Source organism: Amblyomma americanum, chromosome 2 (assembly GCF_052857255.1).
Source record: "Amblyomma americanum isolate KBUSLIRL-KWMA chromosome 2, ASM5285725v1, whole genome shotgun sequence".
Classification (NCBI taxonomy): domain Eukaryota; kingdom Metazoa; phylum Arthropoda; class Arachnida; order Ixodida; family Ixodidae; genus Amblyomma; species Amblyomma americanum.
Genome location: NC_135498.1, coordinates 100,577,207 through 100,602,576, shown reverse-complemented (window position 1 = coordinate 100,602,576; position 25,370 = coordinate 100,577,207). Strand labels below are relative to the sequence as shown.

Here is a 25,370-nt window from a genome sequence, read left to right as displayed (position 1 = left end):
CATGGTTATGTTCGTGTCATGTCGTGTCGTGTCGTGTTGTGCCGTGCCAACGCTAAGGGAGAGACAATGTTAATATGGCGATGCTAAATGTCAACTACCAAAACGCAAAGGACCACGATGTGGGCCTCTTCACCGATATCGGCATTCGCGAATATGGATTGCTGCGCTGTCTGAATGCCGCGTTTGGCGGCGCAGAGCTACTTACGGGGTTTACACGACTTTCCGGAGTTCCCGCAGTTCGGTGTGTTCCCGATTAGCATATATGCGCCGATCAGGCACCGTGCCACCGACAGCACGCTAAGAATATATCCGAACCTGTGGCGGTTTATGGATCACATTTACAGGGAGTGTTGGGGCGGATCCGATTTCAGCTATGTACTCCGGCACTTTTCTCTTCGAAAAAAATGGGCTTCATCATTTCTCGCTTGGGGGCCCTGATCCGCCCCTGAATCTGGACCTGATAGGAACCAACATAAAGACCGCACTGCTTGCGTGCCGTCGTTATACGGTAAGCGCGAGTGGCTATCGTATAGCGCAACGCCACACAAAATTTCAGAAATGCATTTATGACGCATTGGCAGCGCACGATATGGCGGAAAGATGTCTCACTGCGGTTGCAATTGCTTCTATTCATTTTACTGCAGGACTCTGGAGCCAGCATCGTCTAGTACAGCCGTCTGTATACTCACACGCACTTATACCTCGGCGTTATTAATCATCAGGCTACTGTTAAAATAATCCTTCGTGTAATTTAGGTGTTAAGTACGGAAGCGCTTTTTTATCGCGCCCTCATATTGAACGGATGCTTTGCCGTCCGCTTGCTAGACTCATGACACAGGCGCATCTTGATGCTCGCTCGCCCAGTAAATGATTCGGGGCACCCGCTTCGGCCAACACACACACACCTGTTGATCGCAGCCTATCGGCGTCGGGAACCACCCATCGTCCGCAACATATATGTACAGAGGGCAAAACACTTGTCTATCGAAATGTGCGTTCCGCAGATCCCAAGGCCGCTGTCACCAGGAAGGCAAAAAATGACGATGTAATCCCATGAGTTTAAATGCACATGCCAGACCATTTATAACGCAATGCTATCGCTACATATCGCGTGTTCAGCCCCTAAACATGCCAATAACGTGTCCTAGACAAGCGTTTTGACGTTCCGTACGCAGCGCCCTTAGTTCAGCGCTTCCATAACCGCCGAATTTCTCCAATACCGCGTGTACGGCCACGAACCCCACTACCTGCGACGCGGACGCGTATTCACGTGCAGCCTATACCGGCACAGAGGCTATAGTGGCCTTTATCGGCCCCCGGGTGAAGTCAGTCGTGTCAGCAGCGCCCGAGAGCGCGCGGAAGCCGCGTCCAAGTGGCGCGCAAATTGCAGGTTGCGCGCCGCAGCCATACCCGTCGCCCGTCGTCGGCGGGGGCTGCACCCCGAAATTACGGCCCACCACGCGCCACAACGCGCCGCCGATGCCGCGTTGCTCGCCCTGCCGCCGCTGATGGGTCCCCGCTCGACGGTGCGCGTAATCTGGTAGACGCGCCCCCTCCCCCCCCCCCCCCCCCCCCCTTTTTTTTACTCTTTCACCCCCTCTCTCTCTTTCCTACTTCCCTCATCACTCTATGCGCGCCTGTGTGTGCGTAATTCGCTTGACGCAGCACAGCGGGTATTCGCATAGTGGGGTATACGCCTTCTACGCTGCTCTGCTCATCAGGCTCCGCCGATCGTCAGCTGAGATCGGCCCGTGCAAAAAGCTTTTCCCGTCATGCGATGCGGACGGATTCGTGACTGTCTAAGGTGGTTGGCGATGCACGAGTGCATTCCCAGCGTGGCTTACATCTGCGACCTGTTGATCAGTTGCGCCTTCCGGGGGCGCATTCGCCGAGGGACTCTGCTATACCGAAGCACGTGAGAACTGCAGTACACACAGCGTAAACAGAAATCAGTAAAAATGGGAGTAACCTGTTCTCTAACTCACTCTCTTTCATTGAAAATAGTGCGCTAGAGAAAAGCTTAATCCCTTTTTAGTTCCTTATAAGCGTATTCGTATTAAGAGCGATATATATCGACTGTAAGGGAAGGTTTTCGTAAGCGTTGAGAGTGTGTTATGGTGCGCAATTGCGTCCGGGCACTTATGAGATCTACCGGCCCTCACCGAAGTTGGACAGCGTTTTTGTCTCAGCCAGATCCGCATTGGGTTAGGGATGTGTTAAAGCTGTGAAAAAATAAAATGAAAATCGATGGGATGATCATGGCGATCGTCTGTGGTTGACACTGCGCTGACGAAGATTTCTCGCTTCTTTCGACACGCACCAGGCCTTTCACACCAACGGCTCTCATTGCCTGCTCGGAATGGTTGTCTGGTGAAAAACCTCTGCAACATACTTGTACCACAGCTTCAGAAGGCCGAAGACACTGGTCTCCATTGGTGGGTTAATCCCCGGCGCGATTTCAGATAAGATCATGCAATAGATGCTTGGTCGACATCTTATATTTATTTAGTATTCTTTCTTATGTCATTGCACGATGTCAGGAAACAAAGGTTCTGCAAATATTTTTGACCATGAAAAATTAGTTGAAGCACGCAAAATTTTTCAGCACGAGGAGATTTTACTTTTTTGCCAAGTTTGGTTGTGAATAACTGAAAATATATTATGAGGTGAGGCTTGAAAATTTATATAGTCAATCGATCGGTGCTGTGGAGTGCGGTCAGTTCTTTTTGAAGATTCATAAACTCGAGTTTGGAGCATGGACTGCTTTTTTTGTGGTAACTATGAAGGTTATTTATAAAAGAAAGAGTAAGCTATAGCGTCAAACATTTAACGATGCATTCTACTAAAGCTTACCTGCTAAGGAATATAAAATGCACTAAGCACTAAATGCACTAAAAGGCGCTAAGTTTGGAGGTCTACCTCCATCTCAACAGGCAAGACGACTGAACGTTTATAACTGCAATCAGTTTGCATTGCTTTCTGCCAGCTTAACGGCTTAATATTCACCGACATATCTTTTACGAATAGGGAAATATTAGTGCTCAATATTTAAGGAACGACAGAAAACCAGATTTTGCAGAACGATAAGGAACATTTTTATTGTTGTTTATCGCTTGGTCTTCCGCCGGACTATACAGTGACTGAACATCTTTAAATCGTGCCTTATTGTACACGGCAGGAACGTCAGAGGAAAGGCGATTCCAAACTTGGGATGTTTTGATGTAAAAAAGCAATGAAGGATTTTTCGCACCTGTTTTTCTTTTTTTTTTTAGCCTAGCTGAGAACTGAAAGCAAGCGCTACGTTTTTTGGATGAGCGTATTTGCGAAGACGCGCAGCGACGGTGACTGCTAGCGCTTTGGACCAAGCTCACGGTCACTTCAGCGGGAGGGTTTGGCTGAAAGCAACAGCAGCGGCCGGCGCAAAGGCCGAAAGCGGAGGCTGCGCTGTTACCGCAGGCGGCGGCCGTTCGGCAGCGTCGGTGGCTGGCTTGGGCCGAAGGCAGTCCATAAATCTTCCGGCGGCTGACCTCCTCCCTTTTCCTTTCCCCGTACCCTCTCTCCTTGGTCGTCGCCGCCGTGCACCGAGGCTGCTGGCTCGTTCGTCCGCACGGCTGCGGCGGTGAGAACCAGCCTCCTCCGCGGGCGAGTGGACGGCCCAGCGGTGCGGAGACAGCCGACGAGGAGAAAAGATGAACCACAGACATAAAAAGGAAAACTCCGGGCGAAGCTGCACGAAGAGAGATGGGGGAGAGGGCTTGCTCTCCCGAAGATCGACGGCCATTTCCTCCGGGCACCTTCTAGGGAAGAAATGACGATAGCGAGAGGACGAAGAGGAGAAAAAGACGACGAGCAAACGAACAAGAAGAAGGGAAGCGGGTGAAATCGGCCGGGGCAGCGCGCCAGCCGGCTGCCGGCGTTGGTGTATGCGGCGAAAAAAAAAATTAAGCGAAAGCGCAAGAAGCTGAGGACGAAAAAGGTCCCAACGCGGCGGCTACTACCGCGCCCCGACGATGAAGTAGATGCAGCGGAGGCGACCGGACAGGACCTTGCTTCCTCCTCTGCCAGCGGCAGCGGCAGCATGGCCACACCGTAGAGGGGGAGGCATAAAAACGATGAGACGCTGATTACGGCGTGAGCGCGGGCGCTGTTTAGGCATTACGGGCAGTGGCAGGAAGTGGAAGGGGCGATGGAGGGTGAGGGATGAAGCCGGCACATGTGCGCCTCCAATGAGCGCAGGGAGTCGCGGAGGAGGAAGCAGGAAAAGAAAAGAGAGGGAGTGTGTACACGTCGGACGTACGGCGACGACGCAGAAGCCGGCCACCACCGGCTCCGCCTGTCGCGGTCGCCTCATCCGAGGGCGGCTCATTTCTCTGGCTGCTGGGCGATGACGGCGTCCTCGGGAGCACCTCTCGGGGAGAGCGGGGGTGCCGTCGCCGCTGTTGCTCGCTTTTAAAGAAGCGGACCGCTCCCCGCTGTGGGCGGGACCATTCCTCCGTGCTGGGGCACCCGCGAAGATTACGCGAGCGACGCGGCGGTGCTGCAGCAGGACGGACGACCTCTGTGCTTGTGTTGTTTGCGTGTGCGCGCTCGAATCGGGCGCTTCCCTCTTCGAGTGGCCTCCCTCGTAATCGCGCACTTGCGCCGTGCCGCGTTCCCCTCCTTCCTGGCGGCTTCGCTGGGGACTAAGCGAGAGGTGCAAACAAACACTGCGAAGGGCGAGATTTCGCCGTGCGGCCGGAAAGGGGCATGACGAGGGTTCGACGATCGACTTGCCCTTTGATGAAGAAGGCCTGGGGCCTTTCTTTATGCCGGTAGGCATGCTGCGCTTAGCAGCGGTGTGGCGGAAAAGTCTACCAGACTGTGGTTTGTTTTTATCTTGTTGTGGGTCTTTTACGGCAGCTTTGAAGCTGTGGACCTCTTTAAAGCTAGGAGAATCCTCGGCCCCTTTCTCAAGATCTGTGGCCCTGTGAGTGCTGTAGGAGCTGCTCTATGGGCCTGGTGCGCTGCTGTTTCAAGCCGTGCTTGTGGCGCCATCTAGGAGACGCTGCGGAAATATGTGGTTGCTGCGATCCGACGCTGCATAATACCGCCTACTCTGTGCTCCAATCACATAATGGATTTCCGAAGGAAGACGCGGAAAGCACGTAGTAAAACAAGCAACTCTATTTACTTCTGTGTTTGTGGTTGTACTCATTTCTGCGCCACGATGAAGAGTGAAAAGTTGAGCCGAGAAGGCACTGAGCGTGTGATAAGTTTCACCTGTGGTGACGCCGGCGGGGTGTATATACATTTGGCGTTCACACGCGGACATTCTTGTCAATGAGACACTCCCTCGCACATCGCAGACGCGTAAGCGCAAGAATTAGAATATTCATTTTCAACGTTGCCTCTACTAAATGTTGTCCCAGTGCTCGAAAGACCGCTTCGGGAGCTAAAATACATAGGAATTCCTGAACAAAGCGATACATGATCCTTTAGTGCTGGGCCACCTGGCCGGTGTCAGCATGGCTTACGGATGAGCTGCGAGCAACTATATTTTATGTTTTACGGAGGTTTAAAGTTCCAAAGCTACTCAGACTATGAGGGACGCCGTAGTGAGCAAGCAACTGTAGTTGCAAGCAAGTAAATACGAAAGCGCAAAACTACCTCTTGAAACAAAAACAAAAATCCTTCAGCTTTTTTTTTTCTCCAGGTGTTTCTTTTTTCTTCTCGCTTTTGCCGCTGTGCCTCTTCCTGTCTCTCTCGTTTCGCCTCCCCCTTTCCCTCTCGATGGGTGAAGCCTCTCTCTTCGCAAGGGGTGGAGCGGCGTCGATATTTCGCCGGCGGTGGTAATTGATGAGTTCGTTTTGTGTCGGCCCTCGTATCGCCGTCGAGAATCAGCCGCGGGCGGCTGTGGTAGCGGCGGTCTCTCGCCAACAGCAGCAGCAGCCACTCCTCGCGTATACACGCATTCGCCGCTGCATACCCGCCAGCGCACGGCACTCTCTTCAAGGTCGCTACCGCGGGACAGAGCACGCCTCTCAGCGTACGCAGCACATAGGGGCACGCATGCGTACACCGTTGTCGGCTTTACGCAATTCAGGCGAGGGACCGTTCTTCAACAGCATTCACGCACGTACACACGCACACCCACACAGCACTTCTTGCACTGCCTGCACTCGCCGTGCCTAGGCAGTGATAACTGCGTGGATTCAGGGAGGGAGGCCTCCTGGATGCAGGTCGGACGCGTGCCACTGCCTATATCCCTTTGCGAATGTTTGTGAATGTTAGCACGTGGGCATGCGGAAAGCGTGTGCATTGGACTTGTGTCCGTCTTAAGCCTCCTTAAAGTAGAAGACGCCCGCAGCGCGTGTATAGAACGCGGTCCACGTTTTCGGGTTTCCCTCGAGCTATGCAAGGTTGCACCAGAGCAGCGCGCGACGAAAGTGGCGATGTGATGAATGCCGCCATTAATGCGACCTCTCGGCCGGCACAATGTTATCTCCGCCCGGGAATCTTGCTCGCGGGGACTTTGCGTAATATGTGTGTGCTCGCCGGAAAGAGGCGAGCACAAGCTACCTCTTGTGTAAATATATACATGCACCACTCGTGCATGGAGGCCGCCGCGTTTATTCATCCGGCCTCCTCGAATTTGTTCCACTGAGAGTCAACACAGATATGCAGTAATAAAAAGAAGCGCAAAGCAAGCGCTCGCGTCTTTAAAGCACCTTGCTTTGCTACTCCAGCATTGCGCCAACGCTGTGCACCAGCAGCAGTGCACAGAGAAGGCATGGCATTTGCGTGCTCGCAATATTTGGGGCGGAATGGCGCTCTGCTGATTCTGGCAGTCTAATAACTTCAATTCCTCAATGTGGCTTCCGTGCAGCTCAGCCGTGCTTGTCTGTCAGCGTCGTTAAGCGTCAGACCGACTGTACGGTCACACTTTGCCGGCTCACTTTACGAGGAACTTGTCCAAAGGACGGCGAATAACGTTCAGGGGTGTTCTTTGGGAGTACTTTCGGCGGGAACACTTCGAGTGTCCTTTCCAGGAAGGGGATATGCCTTGTTTGCGGTAGAGTAAAATTGTGTCCCTGAACCTATTCAAAAATAATGTTCGGTGGAGTACTTCGGGAGTACTACTTGCGGGAGGAACACTTTTGGAGTACTTTCTACAGAGAGGACACCTTGTCTCTATACTGTAGAGTCTCAGAATTTGTTGACCTTGTCTTTTCCAAAGGTAAAGAAATAACAGGGTTTATTTCATACCTCTGTAGCGAAACCCGTATGGTCCTCATTAAACTATAAATCTGTATATGGTTCGGAGAACCATTGCCCTCACTTATCGAGACATTTAGATATTTAGGGATTCGCCCCAACGCGGCTGAGAAAACCCCCTTGCCTGGTTACTCCTGGGAAAGACACGGTATATTCAAAGTATTGGCGAATAACTTCGGGGGAATACTTTTGGAGTACTTTCGGGGGAAACACTTCGGGAGTACTTCTCAAAGAGGGGATACCTTGCTTAGGCTATAGAGTCTCAGAACATGTTGTCCCTAAACGTATATTGAAGGGATTCGTGAACAATGTTAGGGGGAACATTTCGGAAGCACGTTTCGGGTGGGCAGAGTTTGTATTAAACTCACTTAATCGATGGTGGACGATCGTCACAGCAAATAACTTCTTTCCTCGTAGCGGACCGCCATACAAAGCTACACACATACGTATTTTCTGGACGCAGTCGCAGTGCTGCCACCTCCCGCCAGACAGCGGCTCTATAATATGCGGGATGTATGCCTAGAGCGGTTGGTCAGGCAACAAGCCATCACAAAACGTCATCGGAAGTAATCCATTGATTGATAAAATTCGAAAGTCACAACGCTTTCTTTATCTTATAATGTCTCCCGGTTGCGTTCTGCTCTTAAGGAGCTATGGGCGTTGATGCTTGCTGCATCGGCAATTGCAATGCTTGTTATGGCTTCATGTCGAAGGCGATGGTTTTCCTCCGGGTGCACGTGCATGGCAGTGGTGGATGCCGATGCACAGTCGGGGACACAAGTCTCTGGGCCACGTGTTTCACAAACGAAGCCCTTAACTCTACTATTAGCCGGCGGCTGGAGACCACACTTGTGCAGGTGAAAGTCAGAATTTTGTTCTTTCATTTTCACAAGTGTGGTCTCCAGCCGCAGGCTAATGGTAGAGCTATCGGCTTCGTTTCAGGAACGCGTGGTCCAGAGACTTTTGTCCCCGACTGTTCTTTCGACGTGACGTGTATTAAAGAACTGTACGCATCCTTGCACAGTGAGAAAGAAGCGAAAATAAAGAGTGGAACTTTGTTTCATACACTGTTCGTGAAGGAGAATGAGCGAGGTTCACACGGGTTCCATTACCCCCTGACGTCAGAGTTTTGCCTTCCGAAGAAATTTCAGAAATTATTAATAGAGACTGAATGCGGGAATTTATATCTGCCGAGTGCGCTATGAAAAGTTCTGCCACTTTTCGGGATGAGCGTTGTTTGCAAAATGTGGTCCCGGCAGTGTAAGGTGGTTTCTGACCAGTGGCCCCTCTTCCCTCTCTGTTCTGCTTCCCCTTCCCCCGTTGCAATCGCAGGTTACGTAAGCTACTGCGGAGGCGTCGCCTCGAGCCCCGACAAGGGGCTGAAGCCGCAGTTCCCGACCTGGGGCCCGCCGCTCAGGCCCTGCCACATACCTCCCCCTTACGCAAGTACGTGTCCCGAGGGTCCTCGTCCGCATCTTGTCGCGCGCGTAGACCCGAACGTTACCGCCGCCTCTACATCGCAGCTTCTAGCCAGGCTCCCTTTCAAAAATTTCTTTAGACAGCCTATAGCCTGTCCATGGCCAATAGACTGTCTATAAAGTCTGTAGGCTTTCTTTAGACAAATCCTATTGACTAGTCTATAGGCAATACGAACCTATAGAGACAATTTATAGACAATCTATACATTTATGCCCATAAATTTTACTATACTATTTCTATAGATAGTCAACAGACTGTGAATAGACAAAAGGAAATATCCATAGGAAGGCAATAGAGTCTGTAATAAGTCTATAGACAGTCTATAGACCATTTTTGCAAGGGCTGAGCACTGACAGCGGCACTTCATTCATTCACTGTCCACAAAAGTGGGGCTGAGAAATGAATGCGAAATTTGTTTTCGAATGTCCGGGTTCCAGTGTTTAGAATGCATGCTATCCCCCTTTGTGACAGTGGGGAAATATAGTACGAAAGTAACTGTGTGGCATTTCGAGGCTGCGTACGTACACTACTCTGAAGTTATACCAGAATCGAGAACACAGGACACTTAGGCTTAATGCTAAACATCCGCTGCTTCGATGGTTATACCGATTGCCTCACTCAGCGAGCGGATGCGACATTCCGGTCGCATCGAACGGAAAGGTCGTAACGAACTTTAATTTGATCTTCCCATTGGTTTAAGACCTAACCATGTCAGTAGATAAACAAGTGAAGGCCTACAAATGGAACACTGTAAGCGCGAAACAGAGCACCTGAAAAGAACTGACGGGACGATGTATTCTTTCCAGTTGCTTCTTTACACATATCTTCTTGGCGCTTACCGTGTTCTAGCATGATTACCGATTTTTTTAACGGCGAACGTTGCAGTGGTTATAGGTGAGCCAACTGTAAACTACGCTTAACCATTCCGTAGTTCCTTCGCGCTCCTTCAAAGCCCCTCCCACGATTAAGCCTCCCTTCGTTTCGCTCTCTTCTCTGCTGTCCCAGTGCTGGGCCCTTCGGGGTCTCCGGGCGACGCGACGCTCGACCTGGATGACCCGTCGGACGGCGGCGGTGCGGACGCCGACCTCCTGCTTCGCGACCAGGACCGGGACTCGAGCGTCGAGCGCGAGCTGACACCTGGCGGCGGGGCCGCTTCTCCGTCGGCGTGCGGCGGCGGCGCCAAGGGGGGCACCCCGGTGGCCAACGGCCCCAAGCCCGACTCCTCCGGCTCGGGTCCCGAGGGCGCCGGCGGGCCGGCGACCGGGGACGAGGCCCAGGGCGGCACGAAGCGCCGCGGACCCCGCACCACCATCAAGGCCAAGCAGCTGGAGACGCTCAAGGCGGCCTTCGCCGCCACGCCCAAGCCCACGCGCCACATCAGGGAGCAGCTGGCGCAGGAGACCGGACTCAACATGCGCGTCATCCAGGTGCGCCCCCTTCTTTTTTTTTTCCGCCGCTCTCGTGGAATCGCCGTGCTTGTATACCAGAGCCAGTCTCCGACATGTAGACCCTCACCCTAACCTTTAGGCCCATGCGCCTCCAATAGTTCGGTGCAACTACGTGCGAGCGTGAAGACAGACGTCAGCCTCATGGTCGGTAGTAGCTGGTCAAAAACCACTGCATACAACCCTGCACTAGTTTAAAGTTTACAGGGCGCAGTGTATTCTTTTTAAGGCTTAATCCTTTTATCGAAACACCCTGTAAACTTCATCAGTTTGGTTAGCCCGTTTCCAACTGGCGGGTCTAGGAAAAGGAGGAAGTGAAGGGACGTGTAGCACACCTTTGACGTCTACCGCCGTTGCACAGTTGGACACATTACAACCCGATGCACAACTGACCGGCTCAAGTCTCCTTGTACCATCGCGCGCAACTCCAAGTTCCGACTCGTGCCATTCCGAGTCGGGGCGCCACCTGACAAAGCACTTCTGGTGTCGACAAGGGCCAACTGCGCCGGTCTCGACACCAGAAGTGCTTTGTCAGGTGGCGCCCCGACCCGGAGTGGCACGAATCGGAACTTGGAAGGGGGGTTTCTTACTTTTGCCCGTGAGAGTACTTTCCGAACTATTGAAAGCCTGGGCGGCACAGTAGTGCAGCACATTTCGTCGTTGCACAGAAATTTTTATTCAACCTCAAGCACCATCTCTCTCACTCACTTCCGCCGCATGTAGCACGCATCCCATGAACCGTGCACTCTGTGTTCGCCTTATCGCACCGCGCGGTGTGCTGGCGTCACGATCGGCGACGACGGCAATGTGAAAGTCACGACTCCAGGCAGCCGAGGAGGGTGCAGGGCTCCGCGCGCAGCGCCGCCAACCGTACGCACGCACGTGAGCCGACCGCGCGCACTAAACGGCACACGGCGCGTTACGTCATGAGCCGGGATTCCTCGCCTCATCTTTGATTTATGGCGCCCCGCCTCGGCGCTGCAGGGCCGGCCACGACGCCGTCTCCTTCGCTTCTCGGCTAACTATGTAAGCTGGTGGATGATCTTGCCAGGGCGCAGTCCGAAGCACGGATATCTCTTGGTGCCTTCTTCCAACCGGTGCGACTGCTTCTGGTTGTCGCGAGGCCCGCGGTAATGAGAACCACGGAGTAAACTTTGGCGCACCTCACTGTTGTTTGTGAAGGCAAGGACACATTTTGGCCCGTTTATTTCTTATACTTTGTTTTATTTACTTATTATCGCGTAGAAGGCACGCGTTGAAACCAAAGCGTTATTTGGTTAAAAACAGCTCCATTAGCAAAATAAAAAACAACAACAACACGAGAACAGACGGAAAAGGGCAATCACAGGCGCCATCGTCCTACTTTCTTATCATACTAAGTTTTTTTTTAGCCATGTCGGCTGATGAAGCTTCAGTGAACTGTGGCTGAGACTAAGTTCAAGTTCTTTCTGTCACTGCATGCGTAGAGTTTCTTTCGCCTCTATTTTGGAAGAGTGACCGAGAAGCGTATGATTCGATCGTGTGAAATGTTTCGCTGACGCGCTGAATGTCTCTTTAAAATCGGTACAGCATGCAGATACCACGCAAGCGATGCTGCGCTCCCGCTGGATGCTACTATTCGGTCATGTCCACTTCGACATATGCAGTTCCGTTGGAGGCCTTTCGTGACGACAGTTTAGTAGGGGGCCCTCGACACATATTTTTCCGAACTAATGTGCTTCGTCCGAGCTGTTCTTTTGCCACAGCTGCAGGGAGAGGGCGCTAAGGTGGGAACAATATTCTACTCTGCATGGATCGAGATTAAAATATCGAGAAATATTTCATACAGCAATAAGATAGTTAAAGGTATCACCAAGAATGAGATAGAGGTATCACGAAGAGACTGAAGGGGCCCTGAAGCACCCTTATTTGAAGCTTGCGCGTAAGTGCCTCTTCCTTAGCTTTGCCAACATACTCGAAGGATGCAAAGGAAGCTAGCCTCTATGCAAACAGAGCTACCTATGGTCTTAGCTGAACGCCCTCTCAGCTTCACAATCTTTGGATCGTGGCCCCATGAACACACTCTTGCACGTCGTCTAGTGCAAAGATAGCTTCGAGTGGCGTCAATGTCCTTCCATTGAGGCTGCATGCAGAAGCTTTCCGATAGCATGGCGACAGCCACAGGTGTCGAAAACGCGTGTTTTCGGCACCAGGGCCGAACGGGTGTTTCAGAATCCCTTTACCTATTCGGTAGCGTTCAACAGCGGTATGCGCGATGCACTTCTCTACCATACAAGACCGCACAAACGTCGGCAGGCTCAAACATCGTGCGCTTCCAGCCTCGACTCTTCTGCGCACTTACCACACTGGCACCGCAGGGGATTAGCGCGTCGGCCCAGTTCGTTCGTTTGCGAGACAAGCCTGCTTCTGCTGCCGTGAAGGCGTCGGCTAGAAGGAGGGGGGGGGGTCACCATAGAGGAGCAGCTCCGCAGAGCCGGCGGGCCCAACCCATGCTCGTCGAGCCGGAATGCGCATGATTCTTCTTCGCTGCCACACCACAGCGCGTACGCGAAATTGGGTCCTCCGGGAAGGTATCAGGGTGGGGGCCGGGGCGCTTTTTCCCACACGCCAGAAGGGACCGTAGAAGGGAACGGGACGACTGACTGCGGCCGGGCCGCCAGGGTCGGCCGACCAGAACAGCCGGGCATCGCTCAGGCGGCGGCAGCAGTGCGCGCGCGCGCCAGCTCTACGCCGCTTCGGAGCGGCCAGGAGAGAGCAGGGGAGGAGCTGTCAGGTGGACAACGCGGATGCGGGGAGGCGTAACAAATGGCGCCGGTAACTCCCCCTTCTTCGTGTCCCGCGCATCTCTCTCTGCCTCTGCCGCTGGCCGAAAGAGGAGGTTCCGCTGACCCCTCGGAGCTCGCGAGCTGTGTTGCGAAGGCAAGAAGCGCGCCGGGAGGGAGGAGGGAAGGAAGAGGGGGGAGAAGAAGAACCACACTACGCCGCCGCCGAGCCCCGCGTCGTCGTCGGCGGCACAGCTGCGCGCTCCTCTGCCGTGTGACTCGGGGAAGAGCGCCCACCACTGCCTGCCCGCGCGGGTTCTCTGCTAATTGTTTCTGCCGCGTCCCCTTCCCTCTTGCCGTGCGGCCCATTCGTTGCTGCCCTGCGTCCGGGCACGTCGCTCTGGCTTGCCCTCTGCGCTGTGTTCGTGTATGTGTCTAGCGCTCGGTTTCGGTTCACCGAGTTCCTTTGTCTCAGGAGACCCCGGTTCGCGTTTATTTTTGTTGTTGTTTCCCTGCCTTTCCTGAGCTTACGAATCGGCTCCTCGCGGGAAGCCCTCGCGCGCCGAGCCGTTTATAACCCGCGGCGGCGCGTCAGGTGCGCGCGCTTCGGCCGGGATTCATTACCTCAGCGCACGGATGCATACGTCTGGGCCGGAGTAGCGACGGCAACGCGCGCGCGCCGGTGTTCCGGCGTCGGGTAGGGCAGCAGCCGGGCGAGAAGCTCCATGCCGGCACGCCCTGCACGCCACGGGGGTCAGGGCGCGCAATCTGCGGTGGGCCGACCATCGGGCACTGCAGCACCGGCCTTTTATCTGCCCTGGATTTTTGCTCTGTGAAAAAGTTGCATTCGCGATCCACCGTCTGTTCTGCCGTTTGACCGGACTGACGAGAGTCTGCACTCTCCTTAGCGCATCGTTTAAGGAGCCCGGGTTTTCCCGTGTAAGCTGATGAACGCGGCTCAAGTGAATCCATGTAGGGTTCCATTAGTCTGTACATGGCAAGGTGTGTAGGACTTCACCCACTAGCCACTTAGTGGTGCGGAGGAGCAGCAGTGTGCCAAACAACGCGTTTAAAGCCGAAAAATATCTACGAGCCTACTCCGACCAGGCCGCTCCTCGATTTCAGTGCCAGCGGGTTGAGCTGGCTTCGGCAAAATAAGCCCTTTCCTACCGTCGTTGCTGGGAGTGCCTGCTCCACATTTTCCGTGAGAGGGAAACAGCACCCAACAAGTAGCGACATACCGCGGGTAAAGGCGAAAAATTTTGTTTCTTCTTCTCCGCTTGCTGTGCTGGTAACTCGCGCTGTGGCGTAAACCACTGCTCCCCAAGGGTGGCGCCACATCGCGGCGAGTAAGCAAACAGAAGCGTAAAAAGGGAACCCCAATAGCGAGCGATGTGACTGACGCTTATATACCGGGTGTTTCAGCGAAGACCAAAAAATTTTCGAAAACAGGGTTTTGGAATAAAAATATGGCTTTTGGGGCATACTATTACCAGTGTTGGCGGACACCAAACACCGTTGAATCGTCTTAAGTAGTAAGCTTGTTCCCTAACTTTAAATAATTAACTTTTTAACTAGTAGAGCTAGGCGCCTAGTTGCAACTGGAGATTCGTAGCCGGTCGTTAGCAATAGCCATATCAGTTTTTAGACTTTCGAAAACGCGATTACCCTCGCCGCTGTAGTTCGACAAAATTTGGCTGCATCGTACGAAAATAAATGGCCTTTAGAAAGCATGCAGGCAAAGCAACAACTCCAGTGCACATAACTAGTCCAAAAAGGCAAATTTTGTCGAGCCACAGCGCCAAGGGTAATCGCGTTTTCGAAATTATAAAAACTTATATATGGAAACTATCACTAACGGCCTGCTACAAATCTCTGATTTCAACTAGGCGCCTAACTGTACTAGTTCAAAACAGTTATTTATTAAAAATTAGTTAGCCAGCTTACTACCTAAGTCGATTCACCTGTTTTCTGGTGTCCGCCAACGTTGGTAATACTATGTGGCAAAAGCAATATTTTTACACCAAAAAGCCGATTTTTGAAAATGCTCGCTGAAGCACCCGGTATATTATACATATCCATGAATATATTTTAGCAGATTAAGAATTCCGCCCCCCCCCCCCCCCCCCCTCTACAATTGCATAACTGGACAAATGAACAGAAAATGAAAACGACTAGAAGTTGCAGCAACATGCATCTTAGAAGACCAGCAACAAGCGCAATGAAACATAACATGAAAAAAGTACAGAAAGAGATGAGGTGATACCGCGTGAACAAATTAAATGGGCAGATTAAACACTAGAAAAAAATAACTATAACTCAAAGACCTAAAAGTGAGGTCCAAACAATTGCACGGGTGGCTGTAATACTTCATTACTTTAATGTTTTTTGTATTCAACCACCGTGCTTGCAAAAATGAGTACATAGCTGTTACTATTTGTGCGAGAAAGGGTTATTATCCGGCTATGACACTCGCTTGTGGCATGCCTAGAAGAAAAAGGTATGATGTTAGCAGAATCCATCTTACAATATCTGTTAAGTGCTTTATACAAAAAATTTAAGCTGATGTCCGAGCTGTAGATGGAAGCAGCGTTTCTTTAAGCTGCGGCTTAATATTCAACATTCGTTGCGACTCCTCTGACGGAAAATATGCGTAGAGAATCTGGCGCATGGAGCGTCGTAGCACGCATGCCAATGTCTCCAGCTTCCGATAACGTTATACAGTCGAACCTCGTTATAACGAAACAATAAATATAACGAAGGAATGATGAGTCCCCTTGGATGCTCTGTGAGCACGGGCTATAACGAAGCTACGGCTATAGCGAAGTAATCGCCGGACCCCTTCGACTTCGTTTTAACGAGGTTCAAGTGTTTCCTTTCTCTGAGCGTCACTGTGCAGTGAATCCTGTCGTGTAGAACGCACAATAAATTTTCTTTTTTTTTTTCTAGTCGACTGCCGTACGAGTTATCTCGCAAAACACGGGTATGACGTTGCTGTACCTCGAGTGACGTGAAGGATAATATATTTGACATTCCGCTTCGCACAAGTGTTATGCAACATTGCAAACACCTGTGCGAACTGAACTGACACCCAGCTCGGGAAAAGCAAAAAGCGTGCAAAACGCCACAAATGACGTGTTAACTGTGAATAATTTAAATATCGCCTATACGAAGCAAAAAAAAAATCCGCGTTAGACACTGCCAAATATTTCCTTACATTACGAACGCATAACCATTTGCATATTTTAAGGCGCACAGGAACATAAAAAAAACAATACGGTGAGCACTCAAGACGGCTTATACGTGCTGTGAAGGCGGAAGCCTCATCGTGAGTCTACATCAAGACCTACGGAACTACAGACCTGCACATTTGGCGGGGTCCTATGGGGCTGCGTGTGCCAACTTTCGTTAACGTTTTGGCCGTTGAGGGCGCTCGGTTGACCTGTTCGTAGGTCATGACCGTCATCATCGTCTGCTTGCGACAAATGATTTTTCTTCTCTCACTGCCTCCCTGTGGATTTGTCCCTTCTTATTATTTTCAAACCTAGTAATGCACGATGCAAATATGACATTTCTTTAAAACCTAGCGGTGAATATTCTGTTTGCGCATATGCATGCGTGAGACTTTTCGGCATCTTTGCTAAGGTAATGGATAAATGATAAATACTCAAAACGTAGACAAATGAAAAAACTATTACATCCTTGAAGGAAAATAACCAACGGCTTCTTGTTCAACAGGTTAAATGCAGCGCCACGCCGCCCGTAGATGGCATTGCCTAGCGGCAAAAGGCATGAACTAGAAAATGCGCGCTGGAGCAGTGCCAAATGTGCAGGTCTCTAGTTCAGCAGGTCTTGGTCTACATGTCATCGATTGGAATCCCTGTCGCGAACTAGCCAGCAGCTTGACCAAGAGGCGCATGCTATTTGCAACGAGATATCGTATCACATCGCCCAGAACGCTGTATGACGAACGGTTGCGTCAAAATTTTTGGCACGAATGTCACCACATGAATGGCGCAACATGGAGGTCCGCCAGTTATGCCGTACGAGTAAATGGCGCATCGGAGGCGTCTAATGGGGCCAGTAAAGCTTTAGTATTAAAAAAACCAATCAAGTAATCCTTTACGCGGCGGCAGCCTTTGAATAGCCGGACGTCAGCGTCGTACTCAATCTTCACCGCCTAACGTTATTACCTTACCTGCTATGCAACCTGGCCGCGATGTTGTCGGAAAGTTTTAAAGAGGATTGCTTTTCATAATGTGAACTCCAAAACGTATGAACAGTGAAATGTCGATCGTCGAAACATTTTCCTTCAAAGAGGTCTGTGATGAGTGCGTGGCGCGCATTCACACATTATGCTGCTCTTCCCACGGTGCAGGGTAATGATGCAACCACATACTTGGGTTGCAATCGGCACATCAACACGCCTATGCCACACACACACACATCGCTTCCTCTTTCTCATTCTTGCCTTCCTTCTCCATTGTTTTTATTTTTGTTTCCGCATCTTACACCGTCCTCGCACGGAGGCCGACGTATAATGCCAGGTGCGACGTCGGTCCTGGCGGTCGACTCGCCGGCTAAGGCAGACATCGAACACGCGCAAATTCCATGCCATTATTCCGACCGCCATGCTCGTCCCGAAATTTGTCATTTGCGGCTCCTTCAGGAACCCTCCATGCGACTTACTGCGGCCGAGAATACTACACCATATATATAGATCGCGCTCACCCTTATTGCTTGGCTGCAAGCATCTTATTGTATTCATGATGTTTGCAATGCTTGCCTGTGCACGCCGCGACTATGGTGCCAACCCCCCCCCCCCCCCTCTCTCTCTCTTCCGACTCGTGTTTTTTTCTTTTCTCTCCACCGCCACCATCCGTGGACCACACGTGTCGTCGGAGATGCCGCTGCAGAGCTGCATGCGTTCCGTGTCAATTGCGCGGCTCCTTACGAAATGACAGGGGGGTCTGTGTGGTTCCAGCTCGGCAGCGAGTAACGACGTCTCTCTGCACACACTCCGACATCACTGCGTACGTGTCTGTTAGTGCGTGTGTGAGCTTAAATACAGCGCTTGGATCATATAATACAGGCGCGAAAGAGACCGGGGGGGGGGGGGGGGGGGTACCGGCGTAGGGGAAAAGTCGGGTGCCGACGTCGGCTGACCTCCCTCCCGCCCACCGTATTTGCCACTGTGCGAAATATATAGCAGCGTCCGCGCATCGATCCCCTGCGACGAGGCGATCACGCGTGAATATGGCGGCGGCGGCGGCAACAATCGGATTTACACGCCTCTGTTTTTCTACCGCCTCCCGTCACTGCTGTGTTTGTATGGACTGCTGTACATTTCGGAGCGACGCAGTTGCCGCTCTGTATAGTGTATGTCCACATGCAGAGCTTGTTGGTTTTGGAGACGCGAAGACGGACGCAAGAACACATCGCTTGCGGGGTGCGCTTTATTTTGTGATTCGGTGAACGTAAGTGGGCAAGTATAAAACGGCGTGCGTTTAACGGTCGCTGATAGGCGTTCCCTGTTCAGAAACGCCACTTGATCGATTATAAGCACTGCATAATCTGGCACGCATCGTCTTGCGCAGTTTCCTGTTTGTCACTACTGTAAACAATACAGAAGGGCGTCAAGCTAACTATATATATGGATCTTGGTCTGCTCTTATTTACTGAGCTAGGGAGACAACTTTCTGTTGATGCCTAAGATATGTCTGCCCTTATTTTCTTCTCCAATAATGTACTTAAAGAAAGAGACCCATAGCGAATTTCATCCACCGTCGTGGCTTGCAAGTTTTCTATGCCTAATAAGTTAGTTCTTTTTAGCCTTGTACCGCTACTATACGACCTCGCTTTCCGCAATTTGTTTGCGCCATTTCTATGAACTCTGAAAAAATACGCCCCATATCATATATTTTCTCTCTTCTCGTTTCTGTGTGCGCGTGTGTTTGTGTGTGTGTGTGGCGGGGGGGGGGGGGGGGGGGCACAACGGAATTCATTATCGAGATTGCCACGTATATGCATGCGAGCGAGGAACTTTCTGGCGCATTGTGGTTTACTTAAAGCCGAATATCATCAGATTCAGCCGGATTTAACCTTTTCTACTGATGGCGACAAAAGTCAGATTAAGCAATTGCTATACTGGGACGGAAGCTGAATTGGGAGACGGATTAGCAATTAGCTGCAGAAATGCACGATTAGCAACGAATGCGTAATTGTAACAACTTCGAGAAAACTCCGTTACCGCATGTCGGGATGACTATAGAACACACACACACGCACGGCACACACACTCATGCATGCACACACACGCGCAGGCAAACAAAGAAGAACGGGAAAAGGAGACAAAATGCAGCCAGGGTGCAATTTACTGTCGTATGTGTTACAGCCGTTTCTGGCTATGGTAAACAGCATGACGTTGTCAACAGTTATCGCGCAGTGCATTATGTACGCAGTGCAGAATGAGAGATAATCAGCAGCGGTTGATAATTGCGTAAGCCTCTCGCATGCGCAGCCTGCTCAGCATCTGTTTTCCTTTGTCCAGGCATCCACATGTAGCGACTCATCATTTTCAGTTTTTTGACCATAATTTAGGAAGTCGCTTTTTTTGTTCATTCTACGCAATGAGTTTCGGGCTTTCTCCTTAATGACAACTCTCAGTTGTTTTTAATATATGTACCGTAGCGTAGATTCCATGACACAAAACAAAATAGGGCAGCACTAAGTTAATAAAAGGTACAGGAAAACGGGACTTAATTTCTTAATCCCCCTTGCGTATGTACTTCGCCACAAAGGGCTCCGTGCAGTGATTGTGAGCGCTCAGAGTAAGATGAACCCTGATTGTTGGGCTATATACAGTGCAAGCCTTTCTCATTAGCCCGCAGGTGGTCGCGGGATATTGCGGCATGACAGTCCACGCGCTGCTTCCGTGTGATCACCCATAAAAGGAAATTCATTGCGCAGCATTAAGACGTCACTCAGTGTCCAGTTACTGGCACTACCGACAACGACGCCGCAAAGTCCCCACAACTTTCGTGATGAATATTTCGCCCTAAAAAAATCACGCTGTGTTTCCTGTGTGGCAGCGTCCAACGCGTAGTTCTCATCGTAGCAGCTTTGAGGCAGTGTTGCTGTTCGCGGTGCCAGTGGGCTGGCATAGCTATCGTGCCCGCTTTTTTTTTTACCCCTCCTTTTTTTTAATGACATGTTCTCGGTGCTTGCGCTCGCTGCACACTACTCACGCGCATCATGTGACCGCGTTTCGCGCATGTGGCATGTGGCTGCGTCGCCCATCGTCGATAGTCGCGCGGCGCTACCTGGGCTCTGCATGGCTGGGGATTTAGTACAGCTTTTGTTAAAAAAATAGGTACAGTTTCCCAATGCCGCGTGCAGTCTTCGTCCTTATAGTTGGACAAAGCGTCACAAGGTCTTGAGTTTCTGCCTGCATGTTCTATCTCTGCTGCAACCGGGCGGCTCGGCAAACATTTAGAAGGCACGTTTGTTGGGTCTGAAGTAAGAGCAGTTCTTCTCACACTGACGCATGAAACTTACTGGTTTAAACCTGATCACTCTAATCACGGTCTGTGCACTATAAAAATCAGCTGTTTCTCCTGATGGCCACCCTTCTGGAAAGTACGCCCATCTATGCACTCATGCCCGCACCTATGCATTATATATTTTAACATTTTTTGCTCTACAAGAAAATCCTATACAGGATTCGAATAAGTGCCGGTGCAAATTATGACTCGCATTTGACGACATTCTCATGAAAACAGCAGCTCGATGACCGCTTTTAAGTTTGTACGAAACGCGCTGCCTTTCACCGTGTACTAAAGCAGCCAAGTGCGGAAGGTGTACCAGCACGCCAACAAGTCCTTGGTACTCGGGAGAAGACTAAAACACAGCGCAAACCCTTTCTTTCTGATCCCCGAAAGCAAAATCAACAAACATCAACGCAAGAAGTCATCGCGCCCGCCTCCTAATACACACCGGGGGCGAAAATTTACTCCCAGAAATTCTCTCCCCAAGCGTTGTCCGCAGGAGGTCCTCCTTTGCGGTTGGCTAAATGTCCGCGACTAAAGCTGCGCTGGAAAGAAAAAGAAAGGAAATAGGAAGGTGGGGGGGGGGGGGGGGGGGTTAAGAGGAGAACAAAAGGACAAGGCGGGACGGTGAGAAAAGCGAAAGCTTTAAGCCGTGCACACCCCGCTGCCGCCGCCCCAGCAGCGAGCTCAGAAGGCATCAATTTTGCTGCTCGTCCATCACCGAAACCGCCGCTAGTCGCCGCTCACCGCCGAAGACCGGACACAACAACAGCCAGTCGCTCTTGTTGTTGTTGCTGCGCAGCTTTCTTTCTCTTGCCCTCTGTCGCTCCTGCACCTTTCTTCTTTCCTTGCGACCTGCTCGCGCGCGCAGATTTTCTTGTCTTTCTCGATCCTCCGCCTCCTCCTCTCCACCCTCCTCGACCCGGTGGTGTAGTGGACGTTGTTGACACGTCCGCGGCTCACGCGCAGCAGCAACACCGGGAAGAAGGAAAAGGAGAAGAAGCCGATTCCTTTCTCTTTTCATTCTTTCTTTCCGTTCACGAGCGAGCGAGCGCGCCGGGCGTCGGCGGGGGGTCAAGTGAAGCGGACGGAAGGAAGATGCCGGACCGGACCTCGGAGCAGCGCGCGCATCGCGGAACAGCTCGTAGACAAGACGAGACGAGAGAGGAAAATAAAATCGAGCGAGGTGTCCAGGGAGGCCAGCGAGCGTGGTCCACATCGACAGGAATGAAACAAACAAAAAAAGGAAAGAAAGGTTCTGAGGAAAAAAAAAAACTGTCAGCCCGCCGCTTCAGCGGGTGCAGGGGGATCCACCACACGTCGTGCAGTCTTCTACTTTCTGTCTCGTCCCAGCGTGGAGCATGCTTCTACACCCCTCTCTGTGGAATGAGTGCGAGTTCGGTAAGAAGAGGTGAAGTGGGGCGAGGGAGAGGGGGGGGGGGGGGGGGAGAGAAGTTTCGCTGACGTTTTCAGTTCACTGCCGCGTATTTAGTGCTTTGATGAGTGGTTTGTTTCCCTGGGACGCTGTTTATTGTTTATAGGCCAGTGTACGAAGTCTTCTCGATTTTCCTATACTGCTGGATGTTGTGTGCCGGGCCTGGTCTTTCTCTTCCCATGATTAGGGAACGTACAATGAAGGGAAACGTACAGTCCGGGTCACCCATGTGTAGAGCGCTAGAGTGGTGCACTTTCCAGCGCACCTTGCCCCAGCTTCTACGATTTAGAAATAACTCTTGCGCGCAAATAGACCTCCATAGACGGGGGATCAAGAGCACTCTTTTTCGGTAAAGGTTGTCTGCTTTTTAATTTTAGTTTTTGTTGCGTGGAGCACACTGCTCGAGCGTTATACACAAGGGTGATGCAGACTGTAGAGGAACAGAAACGAAGCAGCAGTTTTCGAGACCCAGTTAAGGATCTTTCTTCACGGCCCTCACCTCACAGGAAAGGTGCTGTAATGAGATAGAATGAGAGCTTATCAACTTACCTGCAAGTATCGGTATATGTCCTGACTTAGCCACAGTCACGCGCACAAAACGCCCACCCACCTACTATACCAATATGCCCGCCCTAACACCCGCTCTCCTCCATACAGAGATAATCTATCTCGTACTCAGGCACGATAGACAGCACTTGCATCTCCGGCGGAGTCGCCATGCCGGTTGGGCTGCGGTGCAAAAGTACGTGAACCACTGGCAAATTGCGACACTTTCTGTGTGCTGTCAGCCGAGTATACGAGCCCATATTAGCCGTCGCGGTGGCTGAGTGGTTGTGGCGCTCGGCTGCTGGCCTGAAAGACGCGGGTTCGATCCCGGCCGCGGCGGTGGAATTTCGATGGAGGCGAAATTCCAGAGGCCGGTGTGCAGTGCGATGTCAGTGAACGGTAAAGAACCCCAGGTGGTCGAAATTTCGGGAGTCGTTCACTACGGCGTCCCTCATAGCCTGAGTCGCTTTGGGGCGTTAAACCCCTATAAACCAAACCAAACAAGCCTATAATACCAGTGAAAGCAGGCAACAGCGAACCTCTCCGTCACTCTCTCCCTAAGGCATACTCAAACTGTTAGCAAGCAGTTCGATGTTAACGACGTCGCGCTCTAAACGACTGCGTACGTCATGGAGCAGAGCCACTGTTCGTCGAGACTCTCGCTACTCCTAAAAATATGCAAATGAGCATAAGCCTTTACGCAGTAAGGAGCGAGCGGCCACCGCGGCCCGGTCGCTTCTCCGTATACGCAGCTTTCACCGCGCACTTTCCTTCTTTGCACGCCTGCACGCGCACGCGCAGTCGTTTTCCGGGGCAATTAGTTATCGCTCATCTACCGCGCGCCGTCACGTATCGCCTGCCCCGTTCTCTTCCTTTTTCCCAACTCTCCGGACTTCGTGCCTTTTCATTCACGAACCGCGCTGTTCAACGAAACGCCGGCAGGCGTCTATGGGCGCGCGCGTGTCCATTCCTCTTGTTGCTTTCTGCGGTCCCGCCAGCGGCAGGCCTGGCCGACAGTGAACGATCTCTCTCGAATGCCACGGCACGCCACCAGTGCGTGCACTGCACGCGCAGAAATGGATGGCGTGCGGGGAGCTCGCCAGTGCTTCGTGCGGAGAAGCATCTCACGAAGGGAAAAGAACATAAAAGAGACGGACAGTAGGGAAACGTGCGTTAAACAGTCCTCTTATCCATGTTTTCTTCTTCCTGTTATTCATCTCGTTCGAAACGTTCAGGCAGTCACGCATAAGGGGTTTGCGCACGGAAAGATCGGCGCTCTGTTTGTCTCCAAAAATAGGACGCTGACGTTGTGGGTGTGTAACAGCTGCTCGTAAAGCACGCGCTTGATTGCATGTACGCTACATTGTTTTAGGTATCCTTGCTGAAATTACGCTGCAAGCGAACCTGATTACACAAAAGATACAGAGGGCAAAGGACGTGAAGTTGTGTCTAAATTTGGCCTTTTACAGCATGCAGTTCACAATGAAGCGTTTCTTGAGCCACATAATGTATACGTTCAGTGAACACATTGAATTATTGTCAAGAGCTTTCATAGGAGATGCGCTCGTATCTCTTTTTTCGTTGCCTGATCATCCACTCACTTTTCCCGAGCACACTGCTTAGGTGTAAGTCTTACATTTTTTTTTGCCATTTCTTAACTTAGTTTTGTAAGCAACATGGGCTCAACTTTTCTTCTCTCCCAGTTTCTATTATATCTTTCTCTCCCTTTATCGCGGCCTTTTGTTTGCTTTACTTCCCCGCCTTGCGCTTCTTTTGTATCTTCTTCGTCGTTCGTAGATTTGCGACAATGTCCTCACTGCACACCTCCGAAGTCCTCGAAAAGCATATTTCCGCCTAGTCCGCCTTATCGTTCAAAATGACATCTCTTTGGCGTTCGGTTTTTGTTGCCTACTTTCGGCAGCTCCCGTGTACGATACGAACGCGTACCGCTAGTGCGCTTCGCCCCAGAAAGCCTCTTTCTGCGGAGCAGCATGCTTTCCAGGGGCAAGAAGAACGTCTCTTGTTGGGCGCTGACCAAAGACCACGCAAAATAGCGGTAGGTAGAACGAGTGACGCAGTCGCAGTTAGTGAGTCTTAGTAGCAGATGAACATGAAATCTCCGCGTCTTTTGATAATATTGGAAAGACAGCCCGAATGCGCTGTTTCCTTCATGAATGGGCGAGCATTCTGGTGCTTGCAGAAACGCAATGCTTGCGCAAAGTAGTCAAGATACAAAAGCTTACCGAAAGTGCATTTGCAAACAAACACGTTACGCTAAACAAAAAGACACGCCTTGAGGTGCTCTTCCGTATTAAAACATCTCATCTTTAGCAGCGCAGAGTGCTGACGGTGGCCTAAAGTTTTTCAGTCTTTTTCTACTGTTGCGATGCATTTAAAGGGCCTGCCCAGGGGATTCGGTGACCAATTTAGTTCCTAAGAATACAACTTGCATCATAAAGTTCCTAAAGTTGCATCATAAAGTTGCATCACCCGCCTTGGTTTTGAAGAATGAGTAATTGAAGGAGAGGAACCGATCGCTTGGTGCCCCGCGTTATATCACCTGACCGGAGGCGAGGACGCGTGCAAAGGGCGAGCAGTAGAAGGCGGTGAATAAATGTGTCCCCATATATGCCCAGGATAGGCCTCTTGTGTACGCTAAGGCCAGTCTTAGTGCTTGACTTCAAGACGTACTCCCCAGATGCCTTGGAGTTGTCGAGAATTAAAAACCTCTTTGAGATGTGCCAAATGGACAGCCACTTTTTTCTTTCTCTCTTTCTCTAAGATGCTCACAGTAAGCATGAAACCACGCCGTAGAAAGGTAACTATGAACCCCTTCAATAGAAAAAAAAGTCACGTTCAGTGAAAGATCATTGTTCTCAGTAGCGGTATAAGACAGAGCGAG

At 51.3% G+C, this 25,370-nt stretch overlaps 1 protein-coding gene across 2 annotated transcripts in view; it reads left to right on the top strand.

Annotated features, from left to right (window-relative positions):
- Lim1 (LIM homeobox 1) overlaps nt 1-25,370 on the top strand; it is a 182,972-nt gene that overhangs the window by 113,709 nt on the left and 43,893 nt on the right. The window contains exons 3-4 of one of the 2 annotated variants that reach the window (XM_077655007.1): nt 8,587-8,700; nt 9,739-10,160. In XM_077655007.1, coding sequence (XP_077511133.1) covers nt 8,587-8,700; nt 9,739-10,160 — 536 coding nt within the window. The remainder of the gene's footprint in view (nt 1-8,586; nt 8,701-9,738; nt 10,161-25,370) is intronic. The other variant, XM_077655008.1, reaches the window with a different exon arrangement.